Here is a 15,610-nt window from a genome sequence, read left to right on the forward strand (position 1 = left end):
CGTGTACCTTTTGTAGAGAAAAGCAAAGCAGCTTTCAGGTCATTAGCTGGGGTGCGGCTGTATGGCAATAGCTGTGGTTCAAGACATTTAGATTCTCAGAGGCAAATTTAAGATGGTTTTTGACAACTAGAGCTCTGTTCCAAAATCTAGCAGGCATCCTGTTGTCTACATAGGTTGGCGTCTTCTAAGGTAGCATCCTAGATCTCATTGGACAGATATGGAAATTATATAACATATAAAATGATATGGAAAGCATATAGGAGCTTACAAGTACTCCACTCAGAAGACTTGACTTGCAGTTGATTTCAATAGAGTTTGATGTTAGCAAGTTGCTAAGCTAACAGCTTAATTCTCTAGAACAAAAAAAATGAAAAATGAAGCTGAATTCTTGTTTTTCGGGGGATTTTTTTAAAAGGGAAAACGTAAAAGGAGCCGTTTTCTTATTTTTCCACTTTCAATATTATATCACATTATAACTAATATACTGATCTATTTTAATAATATTTTTGAATATTGAATGAAATATAAAAAAAAAAAAAAAGTATAATCAACATCTCTTCCATTTTTTTTCACCATTTTGGATTTTATTACATTAGATTTTGTTTTGCCGCCTTCGTGAAGGATACATGCAGTGCTGTTTTACAATTTCTTAAAACAAGGTACCTTACGTTGTTCCATATGTTTGACTTTCTTCCAAAACAAAATTGGACCCCCTTGACTGTCATTGAATGAACAAGAATTTTTAATTTTTTTTTAATCTTCTTGTGTGTTCTGCAAAAGAAACGTGTACAAGTTTGGTACGACATGAGGGTGAGTAAATGACTGTGTGTTAACTATCCTTTTAAGAGACTGTATAAGTTGTCTACCTTCGTAACCATCTGCATGTTGGTACTGTTGCCTTAATATACTGCCTCTGTAAGCAGCTTGCTAGGTTTTGGAACATAGCATAGGTGGCATTCACTTAAATGTCACCTTAGCGATCAGGTGCAAGTTTATGTCCAGTTATTTTAGCGCTCAAAAGAGGAACTGAGTGTGTGTGTTTGAGGGACGGGTTTGAGAGTGTGTGAGTATGCATTTTTGTCCACATTTTACTTTTTGAGTGTGTGTGTAAGCTTAAATACAACTAGAACACAAAATATATTGCTGGGCAGTTTCCTTTCTTAAGAAAAAGATACAAATATTTTTGAGGAAAAAAAAATGTCTATGAGTGACAAACTCGCTAGCAAATGTGTAGCAGTGAGCAACAGCTAATGAAGTCCCATGTCTCCCCAAATGCTGTCTAAACTTTTTTTTTTTTTTTTTTTTTTTTTTTTTTGCACCAATCAGTGTAAAAGATAATCTGCAAGCCATTCCTTTGTGTTATTTGTTGACTTGCTGTCATGAATCCGTTCTTGTGTTGCTTTGTATATGAAATTTGACTAGAAATGAGAAATTTGGAATCATAATTTCAGTCGGTAATGGAAATATTCTAGTTTAATGTATAGTAATTAATTAACATTCAGCAGTTTGCTTTGTTGCATAAAGAATGCATGAACACAACTGAAAACAAGCTCAGCCTATAGTTGTGCAGAAGGTGATGACCTTCAGCCTTATAGCATGTGCTTGGCCTAAAAGAAAGTATATTTTGAGGAATGATCACAGAGATGAATATGTTTTGTTCATCAATGAATCATATCAAGCACAAGACCAGGAATGTGTGTTAAGAAAGTAGGAAGGACCTGATCGTTAACCAATGATAAAATATAAAAACCTATCTCAAGTTCAGACAGAGAGCTGTGAGAGCAGTTAGCACGTCTGTCATCGTAAAAAACAGCTGTCGCTGTTGTGCCGCCAACACAAGGGCAACATCCCACTGTTAACTGTTCAACACCAATTTAGTTCTGAGCAAGCTGTGTTTAGGAGTAGTTTATACAGACGTACTAATACAGAAATACTACATTTACCGTATATACAATCAGCGTGTGTGAGATGGGAGTTTGCGAGTGTGTTTGTGTGTGTACTTTACGAGTTTGGCAGTAAGAGGGGGCTGATTGCAGTGTCTTGCAGGCGCACAAAGGCCTGGCTGTGCCGGGAATGAACCAGGCAATCTGGGCCGTAAAACTGCTATGTGTGGTATCCAAGTTAACAATGGCAGTTTGCAGCCCGAGAGTCAAATTCTGCTCTGCCCACTCTCCCTTCCCGAAAGTGCAAAGAGTCAAAAAACACACATACATAGACACGCAGACTTTCTTTCCCTTATCCCTGGGGTAACAAAATACATTTATTTAACTCTTAAAGCGGCTAATAAAGTCATGCACGCACATAAAGAAGCACTTTCTTGAGGAGAGGTGTGCTACTTCTCTAAGCAAACTGAATTACAATTTTCGCCTGGCAGACAATAAAACGGATGGAAAAATTCATAGACCTGCATTTAAAAAGAAACCCGAGCCATATTTTGGGGTCAGAATATCTTGGCCGTTATTCAAACTGCATCTGTTTTGTTTTTTGTTTTGTTTTGTTTTTATTTGACTGACTATAGTTATTTCTGGCCAGTTTGGATATATATATTTTTTTACTTTTGTTTATTGAAATAAAGCTTAAAAACTATTATACTATTATTAAACTATTATAATTTATATGTATTAGTATTTGTTATAAAAATACATTTTATATTTAATGCCAGTATTTAAATTATATAATTTATCACACTAACGAAGCAAAAAAAATTGTAAAAAGAAAAAACAGCACACACACAAAATTAAATAAAAAATAAAACTAACCATCATGGAGATAAAACTACCGTAAAATTGACTTAAAGAAAAACTGAATAAAACAGCAATAAAACTAGAGCAAAACTATGCTGACCCTGGTTCATCATAGTTTTTAGGTCAGATAGACAGAAAGATCAGATTTTTGCTGCCAGTCTGAACAAGCCTTGAGGATGTGGGCTTTTTTTTACCTGAACTAGTAAGTAACCCTCGAGCAACCGATTGATCACATAGCAACACCTTTGTGACCAACCACAACACTCACAGTTTCTCTAGAAGAGGTGTAAAAATGTCTTTGGTTTTATTATTAAACCAGATTATAATTTGAAAGAACTTTGATATACCATGGTATATGAATATAGTAATACCTGATATCATCACTTGATGTTTTTGAAATGGATAGGGGACATCATTGGGTCTGTTATCTCCCACATGTTTCTTATTACCTGCGACCTGTCTGTGAGATCTTTCTGCCTTTATGTTTACACACCTCTACGCACACACGGCTCATCAGTTTTAAAGAGACAGTCCCTCTGAAAGCAGCGGCCCCGAGAGAAGTGTGTGTGACAGAGAAAGAGACGAACGGCCCCTCCTCTGGTTGCACGGGGAGTGAACGCTGTTGATTACAATGACGCTCCGCTCCCAGACCTTTTACTGCCGTCTGCTCCCCCACACGCACACCTCATCTCTCTGCCTCCTCCTTTTCTCACTCGCTCCCCTCCTTTCTCTTTTCTCCCTCTCTCAGTGAGGGAAGGTATTCAGTGCGCTGACGGTGCGAGCTTTAATAAGGTGCAGCGCGAGCGTGCGGAAGATCTCGCAGGAGTCGCTAGCGAGGATCTTTAGAGGAGAGCTCCTCTGTTTCAACTTAATGAGGGGATTTTGTCCTCTGTTTTATCCTGGTCGCAGAGCTTGCTGTGTCAAGTGGTTAGTTCTCATCTAGGAACAAGTGATTCTCTCTCTCTCTCTCTCTCTCTCTCTCTCTTTCTTTCCACTCAACATTCTGCTGATCTCTTCCTCTTGTTCAGTGGCTGAGGGACGCCTGCTCAGAATGGTTGCGGACTCCAGCGGTGCAAGAAGTCAAGGGAGAGGTAAAGCACTTTTTTAACTCTTAAAGCTCCCATTGAGCACCTGTTTATATCTTACTTCCTTTGCAGATTGATAGTTCTTTACTATATGACCTGTAGCACTTCTTATGCTTCATTCATAACTTTTAGAACAACCGTGGATCTTCTGTTTTTAGAGCATGTTTGCGGTTTGAACCGTTTTTATTGTGTAATTGTGGGTAGTATTTGCTGTTTCTTGTACCTGGAGCATCACTCAGTGGCTAAGAGAGGAAATCACACAGTTAGAAGGTGTATTTTTAGTTTGTGAGAAGTGAAGGATTTTACCCTGACGCTTTGTATTTAGTGTCTTTTAGTCATTGTATCGGTTTCTCTGATGTTTGGATGATGTCCTTCAGATCAGAAACTGTTGAATTGAGCTTGTATGTTCTGAGTGCATCATGTTTAACTATTTCATTACCGAGGCGAATGTGGTGTGGCAGGTATTTTACGATGTCTTTGTCTGTCTGTCTCACCTTCTCACTCTCTTTCTCTCTCTCTCTCTCTTTCCCACCCTCCTCTGCCTCCTCTTCCGCAGGTTGCAAAATGGATTCACTTCAGTGGCTCTGGTGGAAAGGGCAGCAAGCGGAAAAGAGCAGGGCCCAAGGTTAACGTCAAAGAGGTAAGACCCTGCCAAGCAGGCTTTAAATAGATCTCATCCCACCCCTTTGTCTTCCCTGCATCTCTCCCTAATAATTTCCACCTCAGCTCGGTCACTCCAGATTAGGAAACGTCCGTAGTTTTGCTTAATCATGCCTAATGAAGTCCTCCAACTTCTGCTCTTCTCAAGTTACTGTTTAAGATTCGCTCAAGTTTGCACGTAGTTGAGCACTGCTATCAGATTGATTGCGCAGATGATGTACTGCAGGGCATTGAATGCTGGAGAAGGGCTCGCACATACGCCCGTCTCGTGTGTCCGCCCCTTGGCCAGCCAACAACAGAAGAAAAAAAAAAATCAAGGCACGGTCTGAAATAGCTTGTGCCATGCCATGTGATGGCAGTGAGTCACTCCTTTGAGGTTTAGCTTCAAAATGGCTGATCTCCTGCCAGGGAAGATACCTGTTGCTCATTCTGCGTGAGTTTATGCGTGTGCATGAGCGTGATGTTTTTGTGTATTCTTTTTCTCTCTGTGTTTATCGAAACTTCGAAGTTATGCATACGTGTATACAGATTCCTCTGTAAGTCTTCACCCAAACTGTCAAACAGTTTGTCTCACTGAAACTCACGCACATGTGGAATCTGCTCGCTGACTGGCTGTACACCAAACAGTGTGGTCGATCCTCTATTAAAATATGTTCACAAATCAGATGGCAGAATTAGCATCATAAACTCCTGTGTGTGTGTGTTGAGCGTGTGTATTGCGTGTTTCATCTTGTGTGATTTAAGTTATGTCATCTTCAAGTTTCAGCACTGATGTAATGTCTGCCCTGAGATCATGTTTTTGTCACTTCAGTGGTAGGTGTGTTTTTTATTTGTGTGTGTCAGTGGCTGGAGCTGAGAGATTATTCTGTCTGAAAATGTCTTAGCGAAAGGACATTCTTAAGTGTTATGTTTTACAGCTGCTACCATCTGAAGTGTTAACCCTTACTGAAAGTATTGTGGTGGTGCCAAGGTATAGTGCTAATGTCAGATGGTATTTCAGTGGTGTTTTGATATGCATTAGGGTTCAAATATCTGAGACCACTAATAGTATTATTTAGCTTTTTTTAGTTAAAATAAAATAATATAAACATAGTATATTATATTATTTTAGGATTTCTAAAGAAACTTAAACAAAAGTAATGACAAATAATATTATATATAAATTTTCATTTTATGTCTTAACTTTTCTTTGTTTTAAATTATTCAAAATCCTGCCCTTGATTTAAGTTAAATTATTATAAATTATAAGAAATTATAGTCTAATATAATATTTCTTTTAATTCTTTTATATGAAATTTTGGGGTTTTAGATAATTTAATAAATGTTATGACAAAAATCTATATAATGTTCTTCGTTTTAAGTAAAACTTGTTTTAGATTTAAATATAATATAATATAAATTACATACAATTAAGAATATTATATTATTATATTATATTACATTATAACTTTTCTTTAAAATGATTATAAATCCTAATCTTTTTATGGGTTTGAATAAAAAAACTAAAATAGATTTTTTCAGTGTGGTCTTTTTGGACCCCGTTACATACCATGTATGGAATGATTGGCATGTTCTTGTAGCACAGTATTTCAACTGAAGTGAAGTATGTACTCTCCGATTTATCATATTATACCAATTTTCTAGTCATCATTTAGCTCTAGTTGAGTATTTTTAATATGAACCTGTTTTACAGATGTTACCTGTGAGACCTTCCCACACCACACCTCTCGGAACGAGTAGAGAAGCTCAGTCTTTCTGGCACCTGGCGAATTGACACATTTGTTACATGTAACTTCAGAGAACAGTGATGGTGGGTGTATATCGGGAGAGATAGGCCCATGAAAGAGAAGAAAGACCAATTAAAGTCCAGTTGGCTCTGTACAATGACCAGGGTGGGGACAGAGGGAGAAAGAGAGAGAGCCAGCGATTGTTTGAAGTGGTGCCATAAAAGCCAACCTGAAAGGAAACACTGGTGACCCCTCCTCTCGTCATGCCCCCTTCCTCTCACACCCCACCCCACCCCCTGCTCGTGTAAGGCGGTGGGAGCCCCTGGCTCTTTCCAGGTGTATTTTATATTGCACATTCATGGACTTCAAAAGCAGGCACCCCATCCTCAGCTCACCCATAAATCAAGCTCAGGCTGGGCCCTTAAAGCGACGGAGGGGCGAGAGGAGAGCATGTGGTTCTACAGGCAGTGCATCGAACGCTCTCTCATAGGTAATTACATCATAGGTAATTGGCACTGTTCAGGTCCAGACACCCCCCGCTAACCCCAGACTGAGATCAGGGTCACTTTAATGTGAAATGAAAGTTTTGGGCCGGAAAAGAATGGGGTTTTATTGCCTCCCATTTGAGCGTGTGTTGGTGTGTGTGTGTGTGTGTGTTTGGGGAGTTGCTGTGCTATATTAGTTACGCTTTGTGATAATGAGCTTCATTTTGCTCCATTTTCATCCAAAGCCAAGCTAATGAGAGAGCCTGTCTGCACCGGCTAATCACAGAGACAGAGGGACCGACCTCTAGTATGGTCTTATACATTATCTAGCCTCCCACATAGCTACTAACCTTTTATACAAGGTGAAATATTGGCATTGAGCCAAGTGTCCTGTTTGAAAGTCACTACTTTAGCAGATGGTTGTATCCAAAAAGTACATTTATTTTAATTATTTCAGTGGCAGATGCTTAAGTTCTGAACACTCTTTATTTTAGGGTCCAGTTCTCACCAGTAACAAACCATTAACTATGACTTTTGCCTCAAAAAACTCCTAATTTGCTGCTTATTAATAGTTAGTAAGGTAGGTGAGTTTAGGGGTTGGGTAGGATTAGGGATGTAGAATATGGTCATGCAGAATATGTGCTTTATAAGTACTAATAAGCAGCCAATATGTTAATAATAGGCATGCTAACAATCATCTAGTTAATAGTGGGGATTAGTCCCTTTAATAAAGTGTTACCCTGAACTAGGGATGCACAATATTATAGGACTGATATCGGAATCGGACGATAATGGCTAGAAATGTAAATATCGGCATCGGCCTTATATGAAAAATTATGCCGATATGTCTTGCCAGGGTGTGCTAGCGATTAGATCACGTCAGCAGTGTGGCTCATTCTTGAAGCAAAGTTTTGTCTGAACGACGATTCGATTGACTGTTTTGGATCGCTGCATTTAATCTGTGAAAGCACATACAGAATGACGCGTTCGGTGTGCGATAGAGTAAACAGTAACAGCACGTGCAGCTGCAGCCTCCTTCGGTAAGGAGTTTTAATCTGTAGGGAGCTCTGTTGGCCTACTTCTGATTAAATTAAAAGTAAAATAGCCTACACAAATAACATTTAGACTGTGTTTCTGATTAAATAAAGCAGTAATTGGCGATTGATGTAGTTTATTTATACTTATTTTCAAAGCGCCAATGTACTGTTAAAAAAAGCTTCATTATTTTTTATTTAATTCTAATAAATAAGTTCTTGTTAAAAACTAACCAAAATTACAAATATTTTGCTTATAAATTCTGCACAGGAGAGACTTGGTGTTGTTTCCAAACAAAAGGAAATATATCAGTATCGGCATCTATCGATATCGACCAAAATGAGGTGAAAAATATCGGCATATCGAATATCGACAAAAACATAGTATCGTGCATCCCTATCCTGAACTCTTACTTGCAAATTTATATAACCAATTGAGGATCTCTACCATTACATATTCTAATACACAAATATTTCTTGAAGAAATTCAAAGAACACAAACTTTAAAAAATTTTAAAATATTTTTCTATTATATTATATTATTTTAGTGTTCATTTTGCAATTTTTTGTCAAAGCCAAAAAAGTGAAGTAGGTGGTATATTTTAATATTTTGTAATATTTTATTTGTTTATTATTTATAAAAGTAGAATAAGAATTTAAGTTATACGTTTTATTATTAAATTACATTTCAAAAGTTTGAGGTCGGAAAGATTTTTTTCACGTTTTTAAAGAAAGTATTTTATACTCATCAAGGCTGCATTTATTTGATCAAAGTACAGTAAAACAGTAATATTGCGAAATGTTATTACAGTTTAAAACAATCTTTTTTTTATTTTAATATATTTTAAAATATAATTTATTTCTGATGACGACAAAGCTGAATTTTCAGTATCATTACTCCAGTCTTTGATGTCACATGCTCAAATGCTCAAGAAACATTTTTATTGTTGTTAATGTTGAAAGCAGTTCCTTAATATTGTTGTAGAAACAGTTATACTTTTCTCGGTATTTTTTGAGGAATAGAACGTTCTTTAACATTGTAAAAATCTCTACTGTCGCTTTTGATCAAAATGCATTCTTGCTGAATAAAATAATTAATTTCATAAGATTAAGTTTCTCAAAAGTGACAAAGTCGCTCCATTCATGGTTCAAACTATGATCTTTTAGTTACCAGTCTAGTTTTCATTTAATTATTTCCATTTTTATGCTTTTATTTATAGGGACAGTAAAGAAAGGATAGAAAGATTTGGAGAAGCGATAGGTAAATGGAGCCAGACTCGAAGTTGCATTACTCTCATTTAACCACTGCACCACAACCCTTCATTGTATGAACTAAGCTGATTAGGCCATATTGTTGGTGGTTTAGACCATATTGTTGGTTTAGGGAACAGGTAATCTAACGGCTAGACACTTTAGGAAGTTCCTCAATGCTCTGAGGTTTGGCTCTTGTGAAATCTTTCTTTGTATATACAGTGTCAAGTCAAGTCAAGTCACCTTTATTTATATAGCGCTTTTAACAATGTAAATTGTGTCAAGGCAACTGCACAATATCAAAAAAGGAATATAGTGTGTCAATAATGTAAAATTAAAAGATTAAAAAAAAGATTTTCAGTTCAGTTTAAATAGTGTCTTTGCGATCAGGTCGACGAAATCGCTGGAAATGAAGTGTCCCCAACTAAGCAAGTCAGAGGCGACAGCGGCAAGGAACCAAAACTCCGTCGGTGACAGAATGGAGAAAAAACCTTGGGAGAAACCAGGCTCAGTCGGGGGGCCAGTTCTCCTCTGGCCAAACGAACCAGCAGTTAAATTCCAACTGCAGCAAAGTCAGATTGTAAGGGCTCAACTGGTTCCAGTGGTCTTTCCCGATGGCTGTCTAAGTGGCAGGGTCCTCACTGGGGATCTGTCTTTGGCGCTCATCTCGGTGTCCTGGTCTCCGCTGACGTTCAGGGTTGTAGAGGTCGTCTCTGGGTGCTGATCCACCATCTGATCTAGATACGGACTGGATCTGGTGACTGCAGTGACCATCTGGGCTGGATACGGACCGGATCGGTGTCAAAGAAAGGAATGCTGGGTTGTCTGAAATTAAGGTCACATTCATGAGTAACATAATCCTTCCCTTAGACTGCAGCGCCTGAAACCATAGTGACACGCAGATACACTGAACTCCTAATCTATATTCTTCATGGTCATTTCTGCAATTCCTTTTTCGGCATTTGTTTTATACAGTCGTGTACTCCTTTGAATGTTCGCTGGAATGTAGATGAAAGCAGTTCCTTGCAGGACGATGTGTTTTTGAGTCTAATCCAAATTCCTGTTGTGTGCTGACATTACCGTTACTCCGCGTAGCCAAATGGATGTTCCTGTGGTCCGTTCGATATTTTTGCGGTAATGTACGCCACTCAGGTTTATCTTCGCAGGCCTCTGACAGCATAAACCCATTTTCCTTTTTACTACCGTGTGCAGAGATGTCCAACAGAGCACTTGATTGCCATGACCTGTTTCCTTATGTTCGTCAGAGTCGCAAGCTCACTCTTTCCCTGAATTTTTTTCCGTGCGCCGCATCCTGAACCCAAAGCTGATTTATGGATATAGGGGAAGAGGTAAAGGAAGTAGGCCCCTCAATCCAGATCCTCTCCAAAGACCTGAGCGCACAAAATGACAGACTGTAGGTCTAATGTCTGAAGTTGTGTGTATGTGTGTGTGATAGAAAGAGGGATGTCTGCGTTTAGTGAATATTTTGGCATCAGACAGTGCACGAGTCAATCCAAAAATGCACGGTTACGTGCGACTGCCAGGGCTGGAATCTCATTTGCACTGTTATTAGAGGCGAGCTCAGTTTGGTGGGATCCATGAGAAACAACAAACAGAAAGATCCATAAACAAAAGCAAAATAAGACCTTTTCACTTGCTGCCCCTCCTTTGCCAGAGGTCTCCTCCATTACTTCTGACTCATTCCCCACATGAGCTAACTGCACGTCAGAGAAAATACAGGAATATAAAGGAGTTACTGCTGATATTGGCAGGATAGTACCTTGCATACAGACACAGTCAAATACATCATATCGTATTTTCTTAATCAGTATATATGTGGTTTTCCAGTAAAAAAGAAAAAAAATATTGAAATATTACTAAAATTGATGCATTCATTTTGGACATGTCTTAAAATGTATGTCATCTCATTTGTAAATTATTTATATTAATCTATTTATTTATTTATCGGTGTTGTGTAAACCTTACTAAATTGTGCATCCCATGTGTAAAAATACATTTTATTCAAGAAATATTCTTTAAAAGATGAGATTGGTGAGATGAGATGAGGGCAAAAAGTGTAAAGTCAGTAAATTTGTATTTTTTTTTTTTCTATTAAAAAATGAAATTGATTTAAAACAGATAATACAATAGCGATTTTTGTTGTTTTTGTTATATTTTTGTTAATTTATACAAAATAAACAGGGAAAACAAAATATTCCAATGTGTAAAAAAAACAAAAAACCCTTTAAAATACAGATTCTTTGTAAACACTAAATATTCTTAAAGTAATTTAATATCTGTATACTTTGATCAGTAGAATAATTTTTTCAGTGAAATATTGCATTTATTCATTTATCTGAGCCATAAAATGATTATATCTTGAATAAAATTTAATATATGAATATAATATATTTAATTTAATTATTATTTTTAACCCATCTGATTTTTAAATTTTTTTACTATTGTTTTATGTCTAAACTTTTGTATGATTTCTACAAGATTTTCACAGTGAAGTAGGGAAAACAATTTAAAACAAGTTTTGCTTTATGTAAATTTTTCCAGTTTTGTGTATTTTACCGTAAAACCGGAGAAAAATACAGAGATTTTTATGTCGTGTTGGAGTGTGTGTGGATGTGGGTGAGAAGAGAGAGATGTCACATGTGTCTCTTGTCTGCATGTGTGGGAATGATCCAGGGTCCATGTCCAATTGCGGAGGAGCAAGTGAAAGGCAGAGGCTGTGGAGAGGAACAAATGCTAGAGAGAATAAACCATGAAGTCATGTGCTTTTTATTACACTCTCACACACACACTACACTTCACATTCCTCACATCAGAGGGGTTTATACAACATGCAATCATTTAACCAGAAAAGTTATTTTAAGTTTGAATGTATTTAAACTTCAAAGTCAGATGCAGATCAACTCAAAGCTGTAACCAGTATCACCAACTGGATGACTGACTAGCGTTTTGAAAACCTAAACATTGCACATGTGCTGGTGTGTTTGAAGTGTGGCCTGGTTTGATACATGATTTTTAGTCTTAAATTGATTTGGTTTAAAGTTAACATCTACGGAACGTCTACTAAAAAATAATGAAAATATCAATATCTATGTAGCTTGCAAATCAGTTTGAATGGCCGTCAATGATGCTCTTCAGAGGAAGATGGTGTATTTACGACATCTACCTGTTGAAAACCATTGGCATACAGGCGCATACTGGCAGTTTCTCCACGTTTTTCCTGTTATTGAATTCCTGGATATATGTGTGTGAATTAGCTTTAGCCTGCACACATGTGCATTTTTATTGTGAATTGCATGGCTGAGAATTTCCACAGTCTGCTTTGTGCTATATGAGTATGCAATAAGCCATGTTCTCAAAAGAGCTCTTGCGTCCATCTTCCTATGCAAGCCCATCATAATCAGCAAACCTCATATAGCTGATGGCTTTTATTTGATACGGTAATTGGGTGCACTCGCTCACTAGAGAACAGCATAGAGGGTTGTAATGTAGACCCAGGGTCTGTAAAAGCCAGAGCATTATATGAACAGTATGTATATAAAAGGCTTTGCCGCTCCTGATGCACGAAAGCAGAACTCTTGCGGTCTCTCGGTTTTTTCTCTCCTTAAAGCATAGAGCACTTTAACATGTGTCTGGAGACTCCTGGGTTTTAATGTGGTGTTCAGCATAAGCTTAAAGGGATAGTTTACCCAAAAATGTAAATTCTGTCTTCAATAATTCATGTTGTTCCAAGTCTGTATGACTTACTTTCTTTCCAGTGTTGTTTTGGACCCCATTGACTTCGACTGTACAAAAACATTCTTCAAAATATCTTTTTTTGTGTTCTACAGAACGGAAAAAATCTAAGTATGCAATGACATTTTCAGCATGTTTAGCAGACTCTTTTTGTCCCAGTGACAGCTCTTGGGAGGAATGGTGATAGAGGTTGTTTGATCTGTGATTTTTGAGTCATATGGAAAGTTTGTTTCGACAATTTCTTGAGCATAAGGGACACAAATATCAGTGTATTATGTGATTCAGATCATTACGTTTTTAATCAACAAACACTCACTTTTCTCTCAAAAGCCTAAGCTGAACTTTTCTCTGAGGAATAGGGCTTGAAGCTTTTAACGTGAGTGGTTTCCTCACCGAAAAATAGCTAGCAACATCTCCAGTGTCATTAAATACCATCTGTGTTTGTCTTTCCAGCGCACATGGAAAAGGCATTTGTTAGGAAATACACAGACACACATCGCTTTAACTGATTACATATGGTTGCCCCTCACTATTTCCACAACCGTGACTTTCAAGCTCCAACTGGATTTATGTCAAATACCAATTTGCAAATAAATGCGCCTTCTTAAATGAGAGGTAGCGTATAATGCTCAAACGAGGCCTGTGTTAAACAACTCCATGCATGTTTTGCATCATGTTACTTGGGCCTCATTTGGTGGGAAATTAAATCAACAGTCACAAATAAAAAACTTAGTGAAGTGACTCGAGCATCACTTCATCTCATTTCTCACTGGTCGTAAGCGCCACGCTCCAACATCTGTCTGGTAGGAGAAAAAGCAGCGTTTCGGTAATGAGCGAGGGAGACGGCGGGTCTCACGGACCACTATGGGGCTATTAGCCTCATTGAGTTCCCCCCTCCCTTCTCACTCTTCCACTCTCTGAAGGTCTACAGAGCAGACTTGTAAAGCCCACAGCATACACGGCAGACTCTTTAATGCAGGGGCTTAATGCTGTTGGGCTCACAGGCGCAGAGATTATCGAGGGAGACACATATGAATCCAATAACAGAGACTTCTAAAGGGGTTTATTTGTCGTTAGGCGTACAGATCAATTTGGGCCGTTTTAGCCAAAGTGCTTCCATCAAAGGAGAAAATCGTAATAGGACTTTGGGCTATGAAGGCTGTAACTCTCCAGACTGCATTTTTCTCTGAAAGCTTATAACAAATAGGTAGTTTAAAGGCACTCAAATAGTCTGTTTTACTTATGAACTACTAAACTACTTAATTTGGTAAAAAAAAAAAAAAGTCTGCTTCTTAATGACCTGATGACCTTAATTAAATGACGCACTGTGGAAATACACTGCAGAGTATACAATTCAAGTGAAAAAATTGGTTCTGATCACAAGTGGGCACATAACTGTGATTACAATATTGTCATATTTAATTTTTTGAATAAACACTTCTAGAAATAGATGTCTTCCTGCTATTTTTATGAATTTGTATCATAATTTTATAGTTCTGCAGTTTATTTTTTTCTCGTTTATTTTAAGGAAAAATATTTTTAGTTTGGGGTTGTATGATTTTTAAAATGTAAAATTTCTCTTATGCTCATCAAGACTGCATTTATTTAATTTAAAATACATTGAACACAGTAATATTGCAAAATGTTATAATTATATGTAAAAATAACCTTTCAATTTTCATGTATTTTAGAGTTTTATTTATTCTTGTGATGACAAAGCTGAATTTTCAGCAGCCATACTTAAGTCTTCAGTACGACACGATCCTTCAGAAATCATGCTGATATCCTTGTTGGTTTCTTAAGAAATGTTTCTAATTATCATTGTTGAAAACAGGTGTGGAAACTGACATACATTTTTTGATTAAGTTAAAAAAACCCTGCTTTTATTTGACTTTTTTTGGACTAAATATTATTTAAAAAATATATTAAAAATGAAATCTTACTAACCCCAAACTTTTTAATGGTAGTTAATATAGAAATTGCTTCCCCTCGTAATCTTGATCTGAAGTTCATATCTATACTCAGCAAAGAAAAACATCTGTTTTTCTCAGACTTCCCACACCACCAAAAGTTTGTTCCGAGCATAAAAATTAAACAGAATAAACCCCCCCAACAAATCAAAATGCCATTGGACTGATGCCATTGTGAAGTGGTTTCAGTGATTTTCTGGCTCGCTGGCAGTGGGCCAGGAAAATGAGCCCTTATCAGATCCATTCGATGGCGCTATATTTGGGTCTTGAATTGAGAGGGGCCAGAGAGCGAGTAGTAATGGTACAGACAGGAATAGCGGGCAGAAATAGCTGGCTGCCTGACTGGCACAATCAGTGGACTGCGTGTTGGATGGCTCGCTGTAATCATCGCTGCTTGGGCACAAAGGGAGGATGACGATAGCACATTAAAACGCACTTACCATCGCACTACATCCTTCTGTTGTGTTTGCTTCATTCTCTGTCGGGGTCTGTTCAGCAATATGACACTCAAATTAAAAGATGTCCGTATGCTAGCCCAGATTTTCAGAGAGAGTTTTGCATCCAAATTAATTTCTTGTGTGTGTGGGTGGCTGGCATTTGTTGCTTCTTGTTGTACTAGCGAGCACTGAATCCACCAGCTTTAACTGGTCCATAGGTGTGTTACTGTACATTCACCTGCCTTTGCATTGTTGTTCTAATCCCTGCAGCCTATTATAACCTGAAACCCTAGATAGAGACCAGAAAATAGAAAGGTAAAAGAATCTACAGCGTGTAGGAGTAGTGTTTTTGACCTCTCTTTTCGCAAGAGGTGATGCAAAGACCGACACATCAGTGCAATGGGAGATTTGGTTGCTTTTAAAAACTATTTCCAATTGTGAGATTTCTAGAAAGCTCCAAGAAC

The 15,610-nt window shown here is 37.6% G+C and overlaps 1 protein-coding gene across 2 annotated transcripts in view; it reads left to right on the top strand.

The window, feature by feature from the left end:
- LOC306849444 (aminopeptidase O-like) overlaps positions 1-15,610 on the top strand; it is an 84,174-nt gene that overhangs the window by 34,744 nt on the left and 33,820 nt on the right. For both annotated transcript variants that reach the window (XM_079384470.1, XM_079384471.1), the window contains 2 exons: positions 3,773-3,835; positions 4,386-4,469. In XM_079384470.1, the coding sequence (XP_079240596.1) occupies positions 3,773-3,835; positions 4,386-4,469 (147 nt within the window). The remainder of the gene's footprint in view (positions 1-3,772; positions 3,836-4,385; positions 4,470-15,610) is intronic.

The sequence above is a fragment of the Barbus barbus genome (assembly GCF_936440315.1).
Source record: "Barbus barbus genome assembly, chromosome: 29".
Taxonomy (NCBI): domain Eukaryota; kingdom Metazoa; phylum Chordata; class Actinopteri; order Cypriniformes; family Cyprinidae; genus Barbus; species Barbus barbus.